Genomic DNA, 21,837 nt, shown 5'->3' with positions numbered 1-21,837 from the left:
AATTGTGTAATAAAAAATGCTATTTTCTTTTTCATTTTAAAATGTACAATTTGAAATATATATTTTATTTTATATTTCATACTATGCATTTTTAAAATACAATTTTTTTTTGCATGCTGAAACGTCTTTCGATAGTGTATTTCGGAATGTAAAATGAAAAGAGAGTATAATTGAAAGTTTAAAGTGTATAGAGGTGTAAGAAGAAAATATGGAGGTGCAAGAAGAAGCTGAGAAGGCGGGTTAGCACGAAAGACCAAAACCCAAACTCAAACTGAGTTGGGCTAATAGGGAGGCACTTCTATCTTTGCTGTGATTATTTCTCATTCTGCATTTATGGCCATGGCAGCTCCAACTCTGACCCCAATTCCTTCAAGAACAACCTTCAATCATCAAATCCATGGCCTTCAGCTAAAATTCTCAGTTTCCACTTTCAACCCTCCAATCCAAAACAGAGGAAGGAGCCTTCGAATCCGATTATCATCTTCCCCCAATCAGAACAATAATCAGTCCTCTCCCGGATTATACTCCGCAAAGAAATTCGAGCTTACCACATCCAACGTCGACCTTGTTCTCGAAGATGTTCGCCCTTACCTCATCGCAGACGGTGGCAACGTCGACGTGGTCTCCGTCGAAGACGGCGTCGTATCTCTCCGTCTTCAAGGAGCTTGCGAGAGCTGCCCCAGCTCCACCACAACCATGACGATGGGGATCGAGCGCGTTCTTAAGGAAAAATTCGGAGATGCCGTTAAGGACATTCGCCAAGTCTACGATAACCAACCCAAGGAGACAACCGTTGAGGTCCGTTTTATTTATTTACACCAATGAAACGAAAATAGAATAGGAAATTAAGACTACTATATGGGTTACCTCAAAATCTGATTTTCAAAAGACGAATTAGCTTATAAGATTATACGTGAATTATTTTTAGCGTAGTGATTATCAGAATTTATTCAAACATGTGGTAGTCTTAGAGTACTTACTTATCAATTGACATAATTGAACTTGGTTTGAACTGAAATACAAAATTGCGATAATGGAGATAAAAAATGTAATTAAGGTATGAAATTAAGATGAAATGAGTTTGAAGGTTGTTGCCTTTGTGATTTGCATTGCGTTGGAATAGGCTGTGAATAGTCATCTTGATGTATTGAGACCGGCCATAAAGAATTACGGAGGCAGCGTGGAAGTGTTATCCGTTGAAGGTGAGGAGTGCAAGGTTAAGTATGTTGGACCAGACTCCATTGGATCCGGAATCAAAGCAGCCATCAAGGAGAGGTTTCCAGACATTCTCAATGTTACCTTCTCTTCCTAGCTACCACCAACATCATCATCACTTTCTCTGCAACTATGCCTTAGTATGTCCTTCACTTGTAAACCATCATCCTCAAAAAATGTAGAGTTACCAGTAGTGGGGGAATATAGCAGTTCTTTTCATTGTTTCTGTCTTAAGTTTGGATTGGAAACTTCCTCTATGGTAAATGTACTACACTTCTTATGCATGTTATTGTCTCTTCTTTTCTTTGGAATGCTAAATTTTAATTGAGTTGTTATTAGTTTTTTACTTTTGTATCAATACGGCTAAATTGATATATGATTAGTTTTTAGAGATAAATCATGTAATAAAATAATTGAAAGACTGCAGATTTCCATGTTTATAATCTTCAGAACTTCTTCAGTGATTTTTGTCCTTTAAGAACTAAATTGGGTCAAATAATTTTTAGATTAATTGAGCTTTTATTCTTGGTATTTTTCTAAAATCTCTCTTACAAAATTACAGAAAAAAAAAACGCTTCGGTTTTAACTCAAAATATATTGAATCAGTCAAACATGACAAGCACTTTTTTTCATATATCTAATCTTTCTCACTCCCGTACTGAGACGCACAGTGCTCACTCTTCAAAAAATCAATTCAAATTTTGATGTTAATTATGTTCCCAATAATTGTTGCTCATATTAGTATGATCCCATGAATTTTTATTTTTTAAAAACAATAAATAAATAAACATTCATTAAAAGTACAATTGTCTCCCCTTTCCTTATCTTACTTCCAGACATTCTAGCATAGTGATTTTACTAATTTCCTCGTGTGTGCGCACTGAAAAAAGTTAACTTGCATTCAGAAAGCGATTATTTTTAACGCTGTTTCTTTTGGAAGTGCTAAATTTGAAGCAATGATTACCATGCGTAAGAATACGGCTCAAGCCTACACATGGGATCCAAATCAAACCAAACTCAATGATGCAAGCAAACGAAACACTATTATAGTGTTTAAGTTGATAACCCACCAAACAGGCTTGCAACAACTACCTACGGAATAAAGTGTTTTGCTTAACAGAATAATACCCGTCAATTACGAAGCAATCATTTATTTATTTGTTAGTGTATTGTCATCCACTAAATTTAATTATTGCTCGTCTTAATTCACTTTTGTTCTCATTTTGTGTTTCTTTTCATATTTTGGCAGCTTCGATAAAAGAGTTGTCTGCGGAGAAAAGGAGTCAAGCATATAGAACAAAGAAAATAATCCCAAACAAGGGAAGGAGAAAAGTTCATCAATTGGCTACTCGTCCTCTAAGTTCCTGTCATATTCGATGAATTTTCGAAGACAACAGCAAATTTGAATTAAACTATTTTCGTATAGCTTGAAATATCACAACATTTTTTTCAGTGGGTGTGTGCAAGGGTGCAAACGATTAGAAACATACATGAAGCAATGCAGTCTTTCCAATTGCTCCCAATTTCAGCATTCATAAGCCTTCAAAAACATCCGGAATTCCCGTTTCTAAACTTATATACATGCATATCCAAATAAGAAGCCATTTTTGTACCTGGTATCCCTACAAAGCATTATCAGCGTGAGAAATAAAGTCCAGCTTCTCAGGACATGCTAAAGATGGGAGATCTCATTCATCCCAGGGATCTCAATTTTCTCTTTACATTGAAGAGCAAGAGTGGCAATAGTCTAAAATTGCAGACCGAAGTAAACAGAACTGCAGTTGGACTACAATCAGAATTTCCAGGTGTTGAGTCCAAAGCCAGTTTCCACATTCATAATTTTGATTAAAAATATTCTTGGAATTGAAACACCCTTTTTCTCGGTTTCCACCTGGCAAATAACATGCAAAACATTTTTCAGTAAATACAATGCATCAACAAGCTTTGTTGTGCTAGTTAACTATAGAAGAGAAAATTGAAGAAACAAGTACCGTAAGGATGCTGAAGAAGCAAAAATATATTATTATAAAAGCACACCAATGGTTAAGATGAATACTAAATTATAAAAGAACGATATCAAACTACCAGTGTGAATCATCTCTGAAAAATATAAGCTCTCACCAGAGGAACTAGAGATCTGTGGCCTTTAGTTTTCTAGGTCTTTTATGAGCCGATGGAGCTCCAGGTGCCTGCAAAAATTATAATTTTCAAGGTCAACAATGGTGCGCTATGAAAATAGTCCACAGGTAAGCGGGAATCAAGCAGTGAAGAAAATATTTAGACAAACTCTGTAGTGTACCTTACGCTTTTGGTCCTTTTTGCTAACCCGTTCCACTGAAGCCATAGTTATAAGCACGGTTAATAATAAATATAAAAAAATCTCATCAATTACAGGAAATTAGGTAAAGCAGGTGCAGACAATATCTATTACCTCCAAAATTCATTGCATCTGGAATGAATGTTCGATCCTGATCCCCAGCACGATGTAAATGCTGTCAGTAGTTTCCAAATCACAGACTCATGGTTAGGGAAACAAAATGGGATGTACAACGAAAGCAATAGAGGGGAAAATAGAAAACTAAAAGCCAGATTTCTAACCTTAGGTGTGCCAGGTGTTTCACCATATGACCCATCACGAAAAGAGGAACCTTCGGCCTCTTTATATTGAACCTGAAACAAATTGGCAGAAAGCAAACCAATATGATTTTGCAACTCCTTTAGAAATATAAAGCTAAGAAAGGCATACAAGCATATGGACATTTCACATTCTAACTAGTGTAATCCCCAAAACCACGGTAGCAAGAATACCTGTTTCTGGAGATTAAGCCAAGTTAGTATTTCTTTTCTTAATTCAAGGTGCTCCGCACAAACAGCTTTTGTTGGAACTCTTGGTTTCAAATTGACCTGCAATCATAGTAGAACTATTTAAAAAGGAAGTGCACATGTGTGTGTGCCCTGTGCACGCATCACTTCACAGTATTAAGAAATTTATTTTAGTTAGTCATTAAATTTGTCAACAATGTGTATTATTTTTCCAGAATTACTCTTAAATTATTGGGATCGCATTCTCTTAATCTCTTTCTACCCAATTAACTAATGTATTTCAACTTAAATAATGACTATTTGCATCCTATAAAGAGGTAAAGGGAATGAAAGAGGCAACTCTGACTCATGATTTACCCTTTCGTGATGAGTCCAAGAAATTAATTTGCTGCATTTATTATTTATTGACTGGAAAAAATTGTCTAGTAATTAAGGGAAATTTTTGAAAAAAAGTTAGTTCAGTAAAAACAGTTTGGAAGGGGCCTTTAGCATACTAAAAGGTTCCCTTGAGAGAGAAAATATGAAAAGAGTGTTTCCGAGAGATATTTAATTTCTCAGCTAATTCATTCATTTATAGGAATCCTTACATCAAAGATATATATGAAAAGTAATGATCAACCTACACATAGGTAATACAATGCATATGTTAACCGGTTCTAACAAGTTAAATATTCAACTAAGTTAAACAATTTTGATAGGTTCCTATAGAAAAACAAAGGAAGTACTAATCGGTGCTCAAAAGGTACTTGTTAAGTAATAAACAAGTGGAAAGTATCTAACAGAAAGTACAACAATTAATACAAAGGAAACTTAAAAGCGAGTATTTTTCATTAAATAATGTTCATTTTTTAATCCTTAACAGGTGTCTCGCTCATTAACATTTCCTTTATATATTGTTACAATTACATATTAGTGAATACCATATGAATACCCAGGACAAACATATGAAATATCTTAACTATATTAAAAGTTCAAGTGAATGAAGACAAACCCCAAGGTCTTGCAAGGTTTGCTCAACCCGTTTGATAGTCCGAAGTCCAGCAGATGAGTTTGCAGCTTGCACCATTTGCTCAAGTGCATATGTTCTCAAATATACACGAAGCTGAAACATTTCTCGTTATTAGACTATGTTTAATGTATTAGGATTAAAAATAGTCATTTGAAATAGTGTGATCAGTGCAAGATCAAAGTTTTTAAATATTGAATCTAAGTTAACATTCCTGGTGAACATGGAGAGAATGAGCTTTGAGAAATGGGAGGTGTTTAGAACAGAAGTGTCAATAAAGAGAAGGCACAGGCTGCATCACTGGGATCCTTCTATATAACTTACCATGCGAAGAGAAGCTAGAGTAGATGCGTTATCTGATAATGTAGGAGGCACAACCATTGATGGAAGTTGCACATTCGATGGAGATACAGTTTCACCAGGGACAGCTCTTTCTGTAGCTTCTGCACCAGCATTAGAAGCAGCCAAATGAGACTCTTCAGCAACCTACAACAAAAGATAAAACACATGTCATCTGAATACACACAAAGCTCCAAACATGGCCTCAGGTAAGTCTATTTCTAGAGTATTCCATGAGTAAACAAAGAGTGAAGTCTATCCTACACACTTTTGAGGAAGACGTGGTGACAGTGCGGACAGCTTGTATCCACAAAGGCATCCTTCAGTACATGGTTCAATATAGGGCAATGTTGGTAATTGTGTTTTTAGTCCCATTTCATTAATAGCAACAAAAAAAAAATCCATATAACCTACATAAATAGTTAGCTCAGGCACAAAAAAGAAAGTCCTTATAAATGAATTGGGTCACAGCCAGAGGGGGCGCGTGGTGCACAACTGATACTCTCTGCTGGAGCTAGTAACTAGGTTGATTCATAATGACATACACAAACAGGTGCTTGTGCATCTTAAAGTGAAAACGTTTTATAAATACCATGACTATTGCTGCCCCAAATTGGTAATGTGAACTGTGAACAAGCAATTCAAGGACAGCCTTTCAACAAGTATATTACTGTCAGTAAAATTGAAAACTGATGAGGTTATGAGTACACAGCTCTAGTTACCTCCTAGTGCAAATGAAATGATAAACAGCAGGAAAATTTTGTATGAAACTAAAATAAATAAGAACATTCCATAATAGTCAAAGGTCGTATCACAAGCAATCAAGAAATCAGAATTAGAACATTTGAAATTGATTCTTGATAACAATTCCCCCCTCCACAAGTAATTAATGGCATTATAGAAAAGCATTCTTTAAAAAAAAATTACCTTGGGTGGAATGCGAGATTCAGCTATTCTTTTTGCTTCAACAAGAACCTGCATAAAAGAACAGAAGTAGGTATTATACCTTATTTTCTTTGAAGGTACACATTGCAGAAACTAATGACTATGATCTAAACAACAGTTCAAAACCTCTTCATCTCTGCGTTCTTGTTGCCTTGTTTGAGAGAGGACCATGGACAGTGCTCGCTTTCGCTCCATTTCTTGTGAAACATTATACAGTTCCTACAATGGGGAAGGACAAGTTATCACTATGATCAGGTGCAATGTCCCAAAGCAGATTCATGTTTTTAAGCACTACCTTAACAAGAGGATTTGCTGCAACATCACCAGAAGATGGAGCTCTAGCAACCAATATAGCCCGCGAAACTACATCACAGGGCATGAGATAAAAGGTCATGTCAAACATATTACCATAAAATAAAAATGAAGTATAATAAAAAGAAACATGCAGCATATAATAATTGGTTGAACAAATACATACCACTATAATATCTATCCTTTAATTCCTCTACAGTCCGAGATGATGGAAACCTATCGGCTATTACAACAAATCGGAGATCAAATCTCTCACATAGGTCAAATAGTTGATCAGTCTCCTCTTTGGTCCACATCTACATATGTAAAGTACAATCGAATAGAGCAATGCACTTAAGACATAATAAATATTGATCTAAAAAACAATTAGGATAGAATATTACACGTTTTGAGTTTCAATTATGAAAAGGACACAGCATAGTTGCAGTTAAGGGTAAGCAGTGTTACGGATGAAAAGCACAACTTAGTGTGTACAAACAAAGCATATGTGAACTTAAACTAGGCTCACAGATACAGATCCTTCCAAATTGATCACAAATAGGCTAACCATCGTTATACACAGTGTTAAGGAAAAAGAACGTATGAACTCAAATACCAATCCACAAGGTTAGCTATCCAATTCAAAAGACAGATTCTTTTGATCGACAAAACCTAAGGATAACAATAATTCAAATTCTGACCCCATTCTTACTTGCATTATCCGATTCAAAGGCTTTAAAGAGTATCCAACATTTTACTATATCATTCTACCAAAACCACCAACTCCATACAAACAAAATTAGTTATCCTATCGATGTGGAAGGGAATAAATCTTCAAATCCTCTTACATTAATGTACAGATAAGCTCAGGTAAGACCAAGGGTCAAACAAATTTTGTCACATCAAACCAAAAGGTCTCACAAGAGACACCCTCAGCAACAGTAAATAAGAATTTGCCCAAGACTCAATTGCCAAAACCAAATTAAGTACTGTTAAGTATGGTTCTAAATTCTGATGATCAAATTAATAGAATCTTAATGTTGTTTCATAGAAAGAAAAAAAAAAAACTAATCCAACTTCACACTAAACTTGAGACTCAAGGATGTGAAATGGAAACCAGGGAACAGAGAGGTGTAGTTGCATAAGTGAATAGAGAGAAATAAGAGAACAATGACCTCCCCAAACAGCGTAAGTGGCCCACTAGAAAACCCATCCTTGCCCAAGCTAGAATCCCATAGTAATAACAGAAAGAAATCCATGAATAGATGCATCTCACTCCTCCCCTACCACCCACTATTGGTGGTCCCACAAAGCAAAACAGAAAACATAACAAACCAGACTAAATGTATTTTATTGCTGTTTTTTTTTTATGTTTCTCCAACCATAAATCCTCCAGGTCCTAGGGATGTTTGCTTATCTCACCATCAAAAGTTGTCTACCAATCCATCAATATTTCAGACAAAATTTTGTTAAACTAATGACTGAAGAAACCACACAGAAATAACATGATATCCTTCTCTTTTAGGGAAAAGAACTTCCCATACTGTGATTTACAAAATACCAACATAAGTAAAAAGCAATGTAACACTTAGCGATGTTAACCAAGGTAGTTGAATTGGGATACAAAGTGCATCACCAAGGTACAATGTAACACCCATCCGACCCATAAAACAATTTGCATAACCAGACTTCTAAATCATTTCAAAGTGGTAGTATTGTAGCACGTCTTGTGTGATACTAATTACCATAGTGTTAACACAAATTAATTTAAATGGAGACCCCACAATCACAACTTGATACACTGAATAAAATACATATGGGGTAAACATTATAGCAAATCATTCATAAATTTACGTAAAAATATACATTTAAACATGTTACCCACAGGATTTGTCAAAAACTTGTCATACTCCTCATCTGTGTATTTGATCACATCAACTGCCTGTACCAAAGCATGTAAACTAACATTCAATCATAAAGATAAGTATTGACCAAAACCAAATTCAAAAACAAAGCAGCGCAAAGCATTTACCTTATTATACTTGGCAAAAGAATAGTCCCCCGTGGGAGGAACGCCATTGACAACTCGAACCTGATTTATTAGACAAATTGCAATTACTCGTATGCTCATAATCAAGAATAGGGTTAAGTTTCTTGTTTAACCCTTGAACTTGTCTCAATTTTATGTGTTAATCTCTATACAAGATAACTGGAAGTCTAGTTCCTAGACAATTTTTTGTAGCAGTCTATTACCACGACACGAAAGAATTTTGGTAACAGTATGATACCACCAAAAAGATTCAATGTATGTGTGTCATTGAGTGACTAAAACTTAAAATGGTAACAACTATAGGTAATTTAATATTTTAACCCACAGAATATATATATATAAAATTATACTGAGACTATTTCTGACCCAGTGGTAAAGTTGAAGATTATCTTTTCGAGCAGAGCTGGTGAAAGGAAGCCACTGCCAAGTGATCTGAAGAAACATGGAAAAGTTGAAAATACTCAATAAACTAAATCACTAAACTAATTGAGCATTGTCAAAACAAAACTAAAAGAAAAAAACGAAGAAGCAACCTTTTCGACAGGAGGAGGCTTTTTCTTCAATTGAGAAGCTTCAATAGAAGGCATAAGAGGGGCCAATCCACCTGTAAGCGCATACACCTACAAAAAAAATTCAATTCAATTCAATTGAATGCAGTGAATATACACAAAATCTTGAATACACTCTTATTGTTGAAATAGGTACCTCGCGCGAAATGCCATCAGGTTTTCGTTGAGACTCTTTGGGAGGTCGAGACTTCTTCTCAAGAGAGGGGAATGAGTTTTTTGGCAATCCCAGGATATCTTTGGCATCCATAATTCACAATTATACACACGGTTAGGGACTAGTTAGGGTTTCAGGATCACGTTTGGAATTTGGGGAATTAAACAGGATTGTTCTTCCTGTTTCAGTTTTCCCTCTCACTTTCTTCAGTGTCATATTACAATTTTAGAATGACATCGCAGCGACGTCGTATTCGCTTCCTTGTCATAACGAGGTTTTTCTATTCTCCAATAAAGGTACCAATTTCATTAAAATTATATATATATATATATATATATATATATATATATATATATATATATATATATATAGTCATACTTATTTCATGAAATTATATAAAATAAAAAGGTTTTATCTATTCATCAAAAAATCTGAGAAAATAAAATATTATTGAACACCACATTTAATTATTTTTTCTTTTTTTATTTCTTGATTATGGATCAGTTTTTTCCTTTTCTGAATGATACAGTGGTATTATTTGTTAATCATAAGAATATTAAATTTGTAATTTCATCTTCTTTAAGTAGATATACCTATAAGAAAAAATTATTTATACATTATGCTAATGTCAGGTGTAAACTTAAAAATTTACATCACAACTCATAAGTTAGCTTTATTAGATTGGGTGATTCAAATCAGTTATATATACATATATATATATATATATATATATATATATATATATATATATATATATATATTTTACACCTATGTCAATGTATAAGCAAATTAGGATTCATTTAAATAAAAACAATATTCAATAGTTTATTTAAGTGAGAAAATAATAAATAAGAAATTAATATTGATTTGTCTAAGTTTGTTTAAAATGTTTAATTTGATAAAAGAAAGATTGACATTCATGGGTAGACCAATTAGATTAAATTAAAGAAAAAGCACGTACAATTAAATGTTAATCTATCAAACTTACTCGCTTAAAAATGTATCCTATTGCCACTACTGCTTCTTCTTTGCTTTTGTTGTGTAGAATAAAACAAAATCAATATTATAAAAAAGTTGTTTTAATCAATTCAAATATGAATTAAACCCAACCAAATTCTTTATCCCAAAACTTTTTTTTTTCATTTGTTCCAGCACAAATGTTGATCCTAGTTTATTGCATCATCCCATGTGTTTTTTCTTTATATTTTTAAAGAAGTCATTTAATAAACTAATTCAATGCTAAGAAAAATGACAGAATATATAAGAAAGTATAATTTGACTTTAATAATTTAGATGTTAATGTAGTTTCAACTAAATTATTTATTCTTCAAGTTAAATATAAGTATTTAACTTGTTCTTTTTTATTTATAAAATGTCCATCTTATATATATTTTATTTGAACTAATTGATACACGTATACATGAAAGGAATACTCAGATAAAATTTAATTATAAAAAAATACTAACATCATGATGAAATACAATTCTTATAAAAGTTGTGTTTTTTAGAGGTTTATTGACGTGTGTTGCATTTTGTTATTTTTTATATTAATTTAAATGTAAATATTAATGGATGAAAAACATAAAAAAAATGTTTATATTAAAAAATATATAATTTACATATGAATTGCCATTTTAATATTATATTATATAATTGTATAATAATTAATTCAGGAATACCAATAAATTTGTTTTTTTAATATCTGAAAATCGTTCCTTTTATAGATCTATTATACATAAAACATGAAAAGAAAATAGTCATTGTATATATTTCATAGTCATTGTAAAGGGTCTTTTGTTGTATTTTCTTACATGTGATCTAAATTAGAGTTTTAATATGCATTAAATATTTTTAACTTTAATTGAATGCATGTGACATTTTTTATAGTATCTCTATAATATGGTAAAACTTCATAAACTCGAACATGTGGTTTCTCATCATCTTTTATATCATGGCCTAAAACTTAACACAATTCATTCCACAACATTGACATTTTGTCTTTTTAGAAAAATTTGTTTACACAATGGAACTTTCAACATATTCTTCAATAAATTTTGATACTAACAAACTACTTTGAGATCTTTTTGAAAAAACATAGAAGTGCATAACCTGCAAATATAAAATAAACATTTATTAAGGTTTAACATATATTTATGAAATATTTTAAGTTTTTTTTTATTTAAGTGTTTCTTGGATGTCGTCCGATAACAACTCCTTTCAATCTTCATTTTCACTCCACCGTCCGGAGAGATACCTGCCAAACAATTTCTCCTTGGATGTCATTCAGTAACAACTTCTTCTAGTATTCGTTTTCACTCAACCGTTCGAAAGGATACCTACCAAAGGTTCTCTGATGCTTAAGTCAACAAATTGTCTGTACGAAAGTTCAGAGCAATGGTATTAAATGCATGGTAAATGTGATAAATATTTTTAACTTTAATTGAATGCATGTGACATTTTTTATAGTATCTCTATAATATGGTAAAACTTCATAAGCTCGAACATGTGGTTTCTCATCATCTTTTATATCATGGCCTAAAACTTAACACAATTCACTCCACAACATTGACATTTTGTCTTTTTAGAAAAATTTGTTTACACAATGGAACTTTCAACATATTATTCAATAAATTTTGATACTAACAAACTACTTTGAGATCTTTTTGAAAAAACATAGAAGTGCATAACCTGCAAATATAAAATAAACATTTATTAAGGTTTAACATATATTTATGAAATATTTTAAGTTTTTTTTTATTTAAGTGTTTCTTGGATGTCGTCCGATAACAACTCCTTTCAATCTTCGTTTCACTCCACCGTCCGAAGAGATACCTGCCAAACAATTTCTCCTTGGATGTCATTCAGTAACAACTTCTTCTATTATTCGTTTTCACTCAACCGTTCGAAAGGATACCTACCAAAGGTTCTCTGATGCTTAAGTCAACAAATTGTCTGTACGAAAGTTCAGAGCAATGGTATTAAATGCATGGTAAATGTGATAATCTACCTCTTACTTTTTACCCTGTATTTATAGTTTTTGGCATGGGCTTAAGATTAATGAAACCTTAATTTTGGCCCAATCTCAGCCCATCACTGCTAATTACACTTACCTTAATTCTTAATTCTTGTAGGGAAAACTTGTTTATTGAATAAGGTCGTACATCCCTGATTATAACCATTCGGTCGTGCCTGTTGGTGCAGCTACATTCCCTCACTGCTTAGCTATTTTCCTGTTTTTCAGAATTGTCCAGTTTACTTAGTGTGAAATATTATGTTGAGCTGTCTGATCCATACTATAGACTAAGTACTATTAAACCAAAACCTTATTTAAATAAACATCAAATCATATATATGTGCATCACATGTGTTTGTCATACAAAACACATTTACACTTGTATATGTCTATTAGCAAAACTTATGTCTATTAGGTTTGATATGACCATATACTTATAAAATTATGTTTCACACTTAAAAAACAAATGTTAGTTATACTTTAATACATTACACTTGTTAGAATATTATTGAATCATAACATTTTTTATGTTGATAAATAGGTCAAGAATTACGTAGAAAATTTATTTCATTTTAAGTAACTTGTTAAAAAATGTATAATGTTAGCATGTTAGTTAAAACAAGTATATATTGATATCTGCTTTTTATTCATTAAAATATGAACACAATCTTCATAATTTTTTACTAGTTAAATAATTATATAATAATAATGTTGACATATATATAAAAAATTAAGTACGAATACTTCTCTCTTTCTTTTATTTTAAAAAAGTGAGTCCTGACTTTAATAATAAGCAGCGTTTAAAATGTGTTCTTTAAAACTAACACTTAAAATGTATTCCATGTAAGAAAAAGCAACATTCAAAATGCATTGTTTATAAACAATAAAGGTTTAATCATCTTAGACATCCTTATTGTTGTGAGATTTTCTCAAATAGGTCATCGTATTGTAAATGTTATCGATTAGGTCCCTTATTGTGAAAAATTGAATCAATTTAGTCATCGCCATTAGTTTCGTACTAACACCATTAAAGAAGGTGACACGTGTCAATTTGTGATTTTTTTGAATGTTTTAATTATTTTTTATTTATTTTAATTTTTTAAAAAAATAAAACTAAAAAAAAATGTCACGTGTCAAACTGATATTGTGCCACGTGGCAATGACAGTGTGACATGACACTGATAGTGCCACGTGTCATTATACTAGTCTCAATTTGGTTCCTATTTTTATTGTGTCTCAATTTGATCCCTGTATTTTTATTTGTCTCAATTTAGTCTTAATTTTAAAAATTAAACAATTTTGTCCCTCGTCAAATTCAAACAAAATTTAAATTATATATAAATCTTAACAAATATTTTTATTAAAATTGATATTTTTGTTAAATATTTTTAACAAGATTAAGTTTAATTATATTTATATTTACTTAATCATATAAATGTTAATTATGTTATTTAAATATAATAAGGGCTTAAAAAAAGAGTGACATAACATGTTGGTGTGAATTTTCATAGTGAAAGTTTCCATATAAAATCATGAAAGAAGAAACCACTTTTAATTACTGATTTCATCAAAACTTTCTCCAATTTTTTATTTAAAAAAAAGTGAAATTTCGCATTAATAATTTGTTCAATGAGCTAATTCATTTGAAAAATTCACACCACCATGTTACGTCACTGTTTTTTTAAACCTTATAGGTATATTTAAATAACATAATTAACATTTATATGATTAAGTAGATATAAATATAATTAAACTTAATCTTGTTAAAAATATTTAATAAAAATATCAATTTTAAGAAAAATATTTGTTAAAATTTATATACAATTTAAATTTTGTTTGAATTTGAGGAGGGACAAAATTGTCTAATTTTAAAAATTAAGACTAAATTGAGACAAAATAAAAATATAGGATCAAATTGAGACACAATAAAAACAGGCACCAAACTGAGACTAATATAATGACATGTGGCCTGACAATGACACGTGGCACTGTCAGTGCCATGTCACACTGTCATTGCCACGTGACATAATATCAGTTTGACACGTGACATTTTTTTTTTAATTTTTTTTTTAAAAAAATTAAAAATAATTCAAAAATTCAAAAAAACCACGAATTGACACATGTCACCTCCTTTAACGGTGTTAGTACGGAACTAACGACGAAGTCTAAATTGATTCAATTTTTCACAATAAACAACCTAATCGAGAACATTTACAATACGAGAACCTATTTAAAAAAATCTTACAGAAATAGGAATGTTCAAGATGATTAAACCAACAATAAAGAACACTTTAAAATGTATAGCTTAATAAAGCAACACAATACAAAAATTGTTGCCTATAACCTAAGCCCCGCGACCGTATCCTCCATGCCTACAAAATTGTTAGCCTAAAGTTTAGCCATACTTTTTTAACTTTTGACCATGATTTTTAGTTGTTGTTTAAAGTAAAAAAATGTTGTAGTGTGAAATTGTAACACTAACGGTTTCATTTTCCACGACAAAACAAAACTAATAAAGTTATAGTAAATATATAGATTTGGATAATTGAGTCTAGTAATTTTTTTTGTGAATGATTAATAATTGTTTTATAATAGAAAATGTAATGATTTGTTAGGTTGATTATAATTGATCTTTATTTATAATAATTATATATAAATGTCAATATTATCATTAGTCTATCCTATTTTTTTGGTTATTATATCTCTTTTGTTATGACTACTTAATGACATGAACAAATAAGGTTACAAGTGATAATGCGACTAGTCAATAGGTTGATAATCACCTTTAAAGTTATTTTCAAGAAGAATGTATATAGATATATGAAATGGTATAATTATTTGTCTTCAAATATATTTTGAGAAACCTTTTTAAAATTTATGTAGTTTTAAAAGACTTTTATGATTGTAATTATACTACTGTTATAGGTTTATGTATGTTTTTCTTTTAATAATATGACCAGGTATTGCTTAATATTAGATTGAAGAGGCTAAAAGAAGTAATATAATATATTTTCTTTGTCCTTACATAAAAACTATCTCACAATTAAATAAATAAATCAATATATTTTAAATATATATAATAAAATATTCATTCTTTATTTTAACATAATAAATACGTAAAATATATTAATAAAAAGTATTTTTAATAATATATTTAATTAATTAATTAATTATATTAAAAAATTATTTATCCATCAACTCATTTACAAACTTTAATAAAAAAATTCTCCATTTTTCACTGTCTTTATCTTTAGTCAAATAATACTTCTCTTTCTCTTCAAATTAACTCATTTCCACTCTCTCAAATTCACCATTCAATCCATACATACCCTTAGAGAGAGAATTGCTGTTGTTTAAATTAATAAAAAAAATGATGTGATTTGAAATTAAAGTTTGTATAGGATGTGATAAACATATAGATTAAAAAAGTATGATAAGATGTAATATTAGGTGATCATTATATCCCAAGGACAAATATGATATAAAATTGAATGTAAACAGTGAAAATGATATTAAAATTGTTATTTATAATTATAAAATAAGTTAAAATTGGAAAGATACAAAAATGAAGAGGAAATTGTAGGATTTCATCTTAATCACGTTTTCTTAAATAATAATTATATTTTCTAATGTGTTGGTCTGGTACTCAATTAGTTTGGTTTAATTAGAAACCTTACAGATGTTAAAGTTTTATCGAAATGAGATCCTTTTCGTAGGTAATTGATCCCTCGACCACAAAAATCAATTTCAACTTCTAACATAAAAAAAGGAACCGATTCCACCACCAAAACAATCGATTGCAGCCCTTCTAAATCACACTCAAAATTAAAGTAAGGATGAATTTATTTGAATATTTTTTTAATTGATATATTTTGAAAAAAAATATCGTTGACCATCAAGTTAATATATGTAGATTAAAAAATAAAGTGAGAATTTTTTTAATTGGTTTATTTTGAAAAGAAATTGGTTGGCCCTCCATCAAGACATGGGTCCTGCATACTACAAAAAGTAAACCTAAAATATGGGTCCTTCTCTTTTTTTTTCTTATTCAGTGAATGTTTAAATCTAAGAAGGTCCTCAAAATCTGTAAACTTTTTTATATCTGTGTTTGACGAGGACGATGGAAGCGAAGGCAATGGTTCGTATTCAATGTTTCCAGTTCACGCCTTCCATTATTTTTTCTTTTTGTAACAACTCATTCTTCAAAAATTATATCAACGTCCTTTCCATTTGGGTGGATAGTGACACAAATAACAGAATAAATAAATTTAAAAAATAATAATATAACAACTGATCTCATAAAAAAAATGTATAAATAAATATAAGAATGCTAATATTTTAACATAACATTCACAAATTACAAATACCAAAACCTTTTTTCTCTTTTTCTCATGTCAAATCACCTATCATGTACACACTTTTCTCTCATTTTTCTCATGTTTAAAGATTTATACAACCAAAGGCTGTCCAAAAGCATCATCCACCGCTGCGAATGCAGTGGCAGTGATGAACCAAAAGTGTAGAAAAATATGAAAAAGGAAAATGTTTTATTGTTCCCATAAAAAGTGAAACAGCTTTTATCATTCCGATTCACTTTGAAAATCTTATACACATACAACAAATAAAAGATATACAGAATCAATAGTTATATATAATGTCAATTATGCGATTATTAAGTAATGAAAATCCTTACATATTAAAATGAACGTAATATAAATGTTGGCGCTTCATATGAAAAAAAACACAGAAGAATGAAACCTTTTACCAGTTCTGCTTTGCGTCTCTCATTTTGCCGTCGTTCTTCCTTCGCTGATTAGAGATGAAAACGAACAGAGAAAATCGATAAAAGAGAATCGTCTAACTGTTTGAACAAGGTATATGTTCTCCGTACCCTCAATTTGATTTTTCAAATTACAATTAGTCTAATTAAACTTTGATTATAGGTGTCCTTGGATTATATATATACATATAATACGAGTTTTCTCTAAACAAGACCTAGTCTATATAGTCTATACCCTCCATAGGTAGCTGTTCTGCATCGATCAAATCAAAACAGATATTTTCTCTCGTATACATACCGTGACAGCAATGGTTGTGCCTTCTCCAACATCCAGCAAGATAGCTTCCAATAAAACAAAGGCAATGGGAATCCCAACCATTGACCTGTCCATGGAAAGGTCACAGTTATCGCAAACTGTGGTGAAAGCCTGCGAGGAATACGGTTTCTTCAGAGTGGTTAACCACAACGTGCCGAAGGAGGTTATTGCAAGATTGGAAGAGGAAGGTGCAGAGTTTTTCTCAAAACCCAGTCACGAGAAGCGTCGGGCTGGGCCCGCAAGCCCGTTCGGTTACGGCTTCACCAACATTGGGCCCAATGGAGATATGGGTGACCTGGAGTATCTTCTGCTTCATGCTAACCCTCTCTCCATCGCTCAGATATCCAAAACCATCGCTAACGACTCCACCAAGTTCAGGTTCCTCCCTCTTCACTATCATTTGCTTCTTCTACACTTCTTTCATAAAACCACCTTAACTAACCAAACAAAATATTCTATTTTGATGCACATTCTCACACTTCCACAACAGAACCTTAATTAACTTCATCTTTTCTATATTTTTCTCTTTATTAATCTCTATACAAAACTTCTAATGTTGCCATTTTTGTTTTTAAATTAAACAATCTCATCTCTTTTGCCCAACTTCAAATATTAAAGGCTTAAAACGATTAAATTAAACTTTTTCAAAATTTAAGATATTAAACTGAATATAGAAAACAAGTTCAAGAATAAAGGAGCGTAAATGTAAATTAAAATTAAAATTTTGAGAGATTAAAAATTGTACCGGAGTAATTTATTAATTACCCGTGAAGAAGATAGAGTAAGAAAGTGGTTGAACATAGAGTAATTTATTAATTTTTATAGACTTCCTTTCTTTGTTTCTTAATTTTTCGACTATTGCTCTTTGGCATATTACACTGTATAGGGAAGGAGATTTTTCTTGGTGTATATTTATTTTAGCTCTAATCATATTTTTAAATTATAACATAAGTTTGACAAAGAAACCAGAGCTAAAAAATATTAAATTTATAGTTAAGAAAACAAAAAACACTTAACTATTAGTTTAACGAAATTCTACAATTGAAACTAATTACTCACATTTTAGATGTAGATATAATTTTATTACAATATAATTTTAATAAAATGTATAATAACAAATAAAGTCACATAAAATAAAATTTACACACACATATATCAAATATGTTATAATATAACAAAGGTTATATTAAAACGTAATAAAAAAATGTCATGGGACTTTTCCAATTGTAATATAAGATTTTTTTTGTCAGTTTTTAGATTTAATAGTATTTTTATCTTTATAATTGTAGTAATAAAATAATAGCTCTTTTCTATTTGTTCCTTTATATGGTTTAAAAGTAGTTAATGTAATTTTATTTGTTAAATTTATTCTCATTTTTCTTTTTTTTTCTCTCTTAGATAATAAACACGATAAAAAAAGAGATTATATTAACAAATATTAAGTCATCGTTATGTTAATTTAAAGAAAACGATTACAATATTATTTTTTAAATTATAGAAATCATATTAAATAAAAAGTAAATAAAAAAAATTGAATTGTTTTTATAAATATAAAGACAAAAGAATATTATTAAACAGATTCTTTAAATATTACTTAAGTGAAATATAAGCTTTAGCTTTTTTATCTTTTTATGTTGAATAAGCTAAAATTCTAAAACTTATGTTAAACTCAACTTAACTTATTTATAAGTAAGTTTTAAAAATGTAATCTGTATTGAACCAACCTCAGGTTTAAGAGAATAGTTTTCTTACTTTAAAAAATCTGTAGCATCTTTTTCAATCTAATTACGATGAGTCAACCCAACTTAATCAGCTTCTTATCTTCAATCTTATTCTATTTAGTTTTATAACCGATGGCTAGAAACATATTTGGTCTTGAAATCCGGTTATTTATTAAAGTTTTATATGAGTAACGGATAATGCATTATATTAAACAATATATACCAATTTGAGAAAGGAGAAACAATATGTACATTATTATGTATGTAATTTAGTGGAACATGTTAGAGAGTTAACTGAAAATGATTGTGAGTGTGATTGAATGGTGCAAAGTGTGATAGTGAGGTTGGGCCCAATGGCCCATCACATAAAACAAAAGTTAATTGTACGACAACCATGTTACTCTTTCAGAGTTCATGAACCTTCGGTAGAAAGGACAACAAATTGAAGTTATTCGTGGTAGCATAAGTTGCATCGGTTTCTCTTCGTACAATCCTGCGAGCGTGACTCTGTTGTCCTTTTGTTTCCCCAGAATAGACCAAATCTTAGATCACTAACGAGTTAGTAAGTGACAAAACCCAAACAAAGACATCTATTTTCTGAACTTTTATTGAAAAACATAGTTGGGTGGGTTTCGAAATTAGATGTTGTTATAATTTGTTATATATTCCTAAGCATGTTACTATGTTTTGTTTTTGGTAGTACGGTGGTGAAGGAATACGTGGAAGTAGTAAAAGAAGTAACGTGCGAGATTCTAGATCTGGTGGTTGAGGGGTTGGGGGTTGCAGACAAGTCTGGTCTTAGCCGTCTCATCAGAGATTTTGATAGTGATTCTGTTCTGAGGATGAATCACTACCCTCCACTGAAGGTGAAGTGGAAGGGTAACAAGAATAGCATTGGTTTTGGAGCTCATTCTGACCCTCAGATGTTGACCATCATGCGCTCCAACGATGTGGGTGGCCTTCAAATTTACACCCGTGAGGGCCTATGGCTTCCTGTTCCTCCTGATCCCACTAATTTCTTTGTCATGGTTGGCGATGTTTTGCAGGTTCTTTCTTCTTTCACTTTTATTATTAATTATTTAAATTTAACTCTAATTATGCAGTGATTTACTTAACATAGAGTTGACAAATTTTGAATGAAGGTTATGACAAATGGAAAGTTCATGAGCGTGAGGCACAGGGCATTGACGAATACGTCGGAGGCAAGGATGTCAATGATATACTTTGCAGCACCGCCACTTGATTGGTGGATAGCTCCTCTGCCGGAGATGGTGTCACCGCCGGAAAATGAAAGTGTGTATAAGGCCTTCACATGGGCCCAGTACAAGGAAGCAACATATTCTTTACGCCTTGGAGATTCACGGCTTGATCTCTTCAGGGCCCAGATAGATACCCATCTTCTCTCTTCCTCTCAATCTCAGTTTCAACGTTGATATTATCACTTGGGAGGAGTAAGGACTGGTTTCGACCATTTTTATATTCTTTTACAACTTCAACTTAGGGATTTCTTAATTTACCATTTAAAGTCTCCGTTGAAGTGGTACTGCTCTCAGAAATTTGACACCACTCAAGTCCATTTATATAATTCAAGCTATTTCTGATGTGATGGTAATCATCACACTATCTGAATTTTCAATGTAAAATGTCATACTATTATTACAAAGAATGACTCTCTTAGTGATTTTAAATTAGAAAGATAAGCAGATGATTTTTAACACGACAAATGGTCAATGTATCACTACTTCAATTAAGGGGTTTGGGACCTTAAGTTAGAATATTTAATGTGTTTTCCCTTCTTTAGGTTATTAATATTTATCTTAATGTTCCTAATTAGTCTTGTATGACGAGGCTTTCTTTAAAGTAAGTTAGAATTTTACTTATCATTTTACAATTCTTTAATACCTAAACTACATAGTTCTCGGGTACTTGATTGATAAAACTTCTTTCAAAGTTGGTCGTAATTTTGTGTATTACTACATTTTATTTTGTGATTTTATTCACTTGTCTTTGAAATGTGATTTCTTACCAACTTGCGACTTCCTACTTTCACTTTTAATTCCAATTAGAAAATTATGCACAGTGAAACAAGTTAAGATATAAAAGTAGAAATCTCAAAAAATTGTTACTTGTTTCCATATTTAGATATCAACTTTATGCGAATTGTGCATCTTAGATATCGGTTCTACTATATCACATGTAATTTGCTAAACTGTCTAGTAATAATGACATATCATGCAGGCTGGTCGTGTTTAGAATCTAATTACTTAAAACGTATTTGAGTAGGATGAAAGTTTAGGCGCATAATACTCCATGATTTATAGGAACTCAAGTGCTTAATCTAAATTTTGGCTATAATTGTGGTGTGACATGAATGGGACAGAAGAGTATAAGAAAAGCAAAAGAAAGTTGAAAGCCCAGTTAAGTGTGAACAACTAAAAATAAAGCAAGAATTAACTAGTTTCAAAGGTTGCGGCGGTGAGTGCCTCTGCTCTAACGTCGAAGTCATCGAAGCTAAATCTTATTATAATGAATTTCTTGACTTTCATTTAATTCAAACAAACCTATGTCAGCCTTCTCTATCACTTCTTCTAGATAACACATGTATAGAAAACCGT

At 31.1% G+C, this 21,837-nt stretch overlaps 3 protein-coding genes across 3 annotated transcripts; 2 read left to right on the top strand and 1 right to left on the bottom strand.

Moving 5' to 3' along the window:
• The first annotated feature begins 298 nt into the window (after positions 1 to 298).
• Positions 299 to 1,550, top strand: LOC108328134 (nifU-like protein 1, chloroplastic). Its single transcript, XM_017561944.2, has 2 exons — positions 299 to 798; positions 1,124 to 1,550. Exons 1-2 carry the CDS (start codon positions 334 to 336, stop codon positions 1,310 to 1,312), a joined length of 654 nt encoding a protein of 217 aa, XP_017417433.1. The 5' UTR covers positions 299 to 333; the 3' UTR covers positions 1,313 to 1,550.
• Positions 1,551 to 2,706: 1,156 nt separating this feature from the next.
• LOC108329553 (SWR1-complex protein 4) lies at positions 2,707 to 9,639 on the bottom strand. Its single transcript, XM_017563811.2, has 17 exons — positions 9,375 to 9,639; positions 9,203 to 9,289; positions 9,036 to 9,101; positions 8,652 to 8,711; positions 8,505 to 8,561; positions 6,807 to 6,936; positions 6,624 to 6,691; positions 6,455 to 6,547; positions 6,311 to 6,358; positions 5,369 to 5,530; positions 5,030 to 5,140; positions 4,024 to 4,119; positions 3,814 to 3,885; positions 3,647 to 3,707; positions 3,515 to 3,549; positions 3,337 to 3,404; positions 2,707 to 3,106 (listed from the first exon to the last, which is right to left on the bottom strand). The coding sequence occupies exons 1-16, from the start codon at positions 9,483 to 9,485 to the stop codon at positions 3,345 to 3,347; spliced, it is 1,317 nt and encodes a 438-aa protein (XP_017419300.1). The 5' UTR covers positions 9,486 to 9,639; the 3' UTR covers positions 2,707 to 3,106; positions 3,337 to 3,344.
• Positions 9,640 to 17,166: 7,527 nt separating this feature from the next.
• Positions 17,167 to 20,845, top strand: LOC108328736 (gibberellin 2-beta-dioxygenase 2-like). The gene is given in 4 exon segments (NM_001329817.1): positions 17,167 to 17,279; positions 17,349 to 17,879; positions 19,923 to 20,268; positions 20,365 to 20,845. Coding segments are annotated over 3 exon segments (1,023 nt in total). The 5' UTR covers positions 17,167 to 17,279; positions 17,349 to 17,493; the 3' UTR covers positions 20,656 to 20,845.
• Positions 20,846 to 21,837: the final 992 nt, after the last annotated feature.

Source organism: Vigna angularis, chromosome 2 (assembly GCF_016808095.1).
Source record: "Vigna angularis cultivar LongXiaoDou No.4 chromosome 2, ASM1680809v1, whole genome shotgun sequence".
Taxonomy (NCBI): domain Eukaryota; kingdom Viridiplantae; phylum Streptophyta; class Magnoliopsida; order Fabales; family Fabaceae; genus Vigna; species Vigna angularis.
The sequence above is the reverse complement of the archived record's forward strand: the minus strand, read 5'-3'. Positions and strand labels throughout refer to the sequence as shown.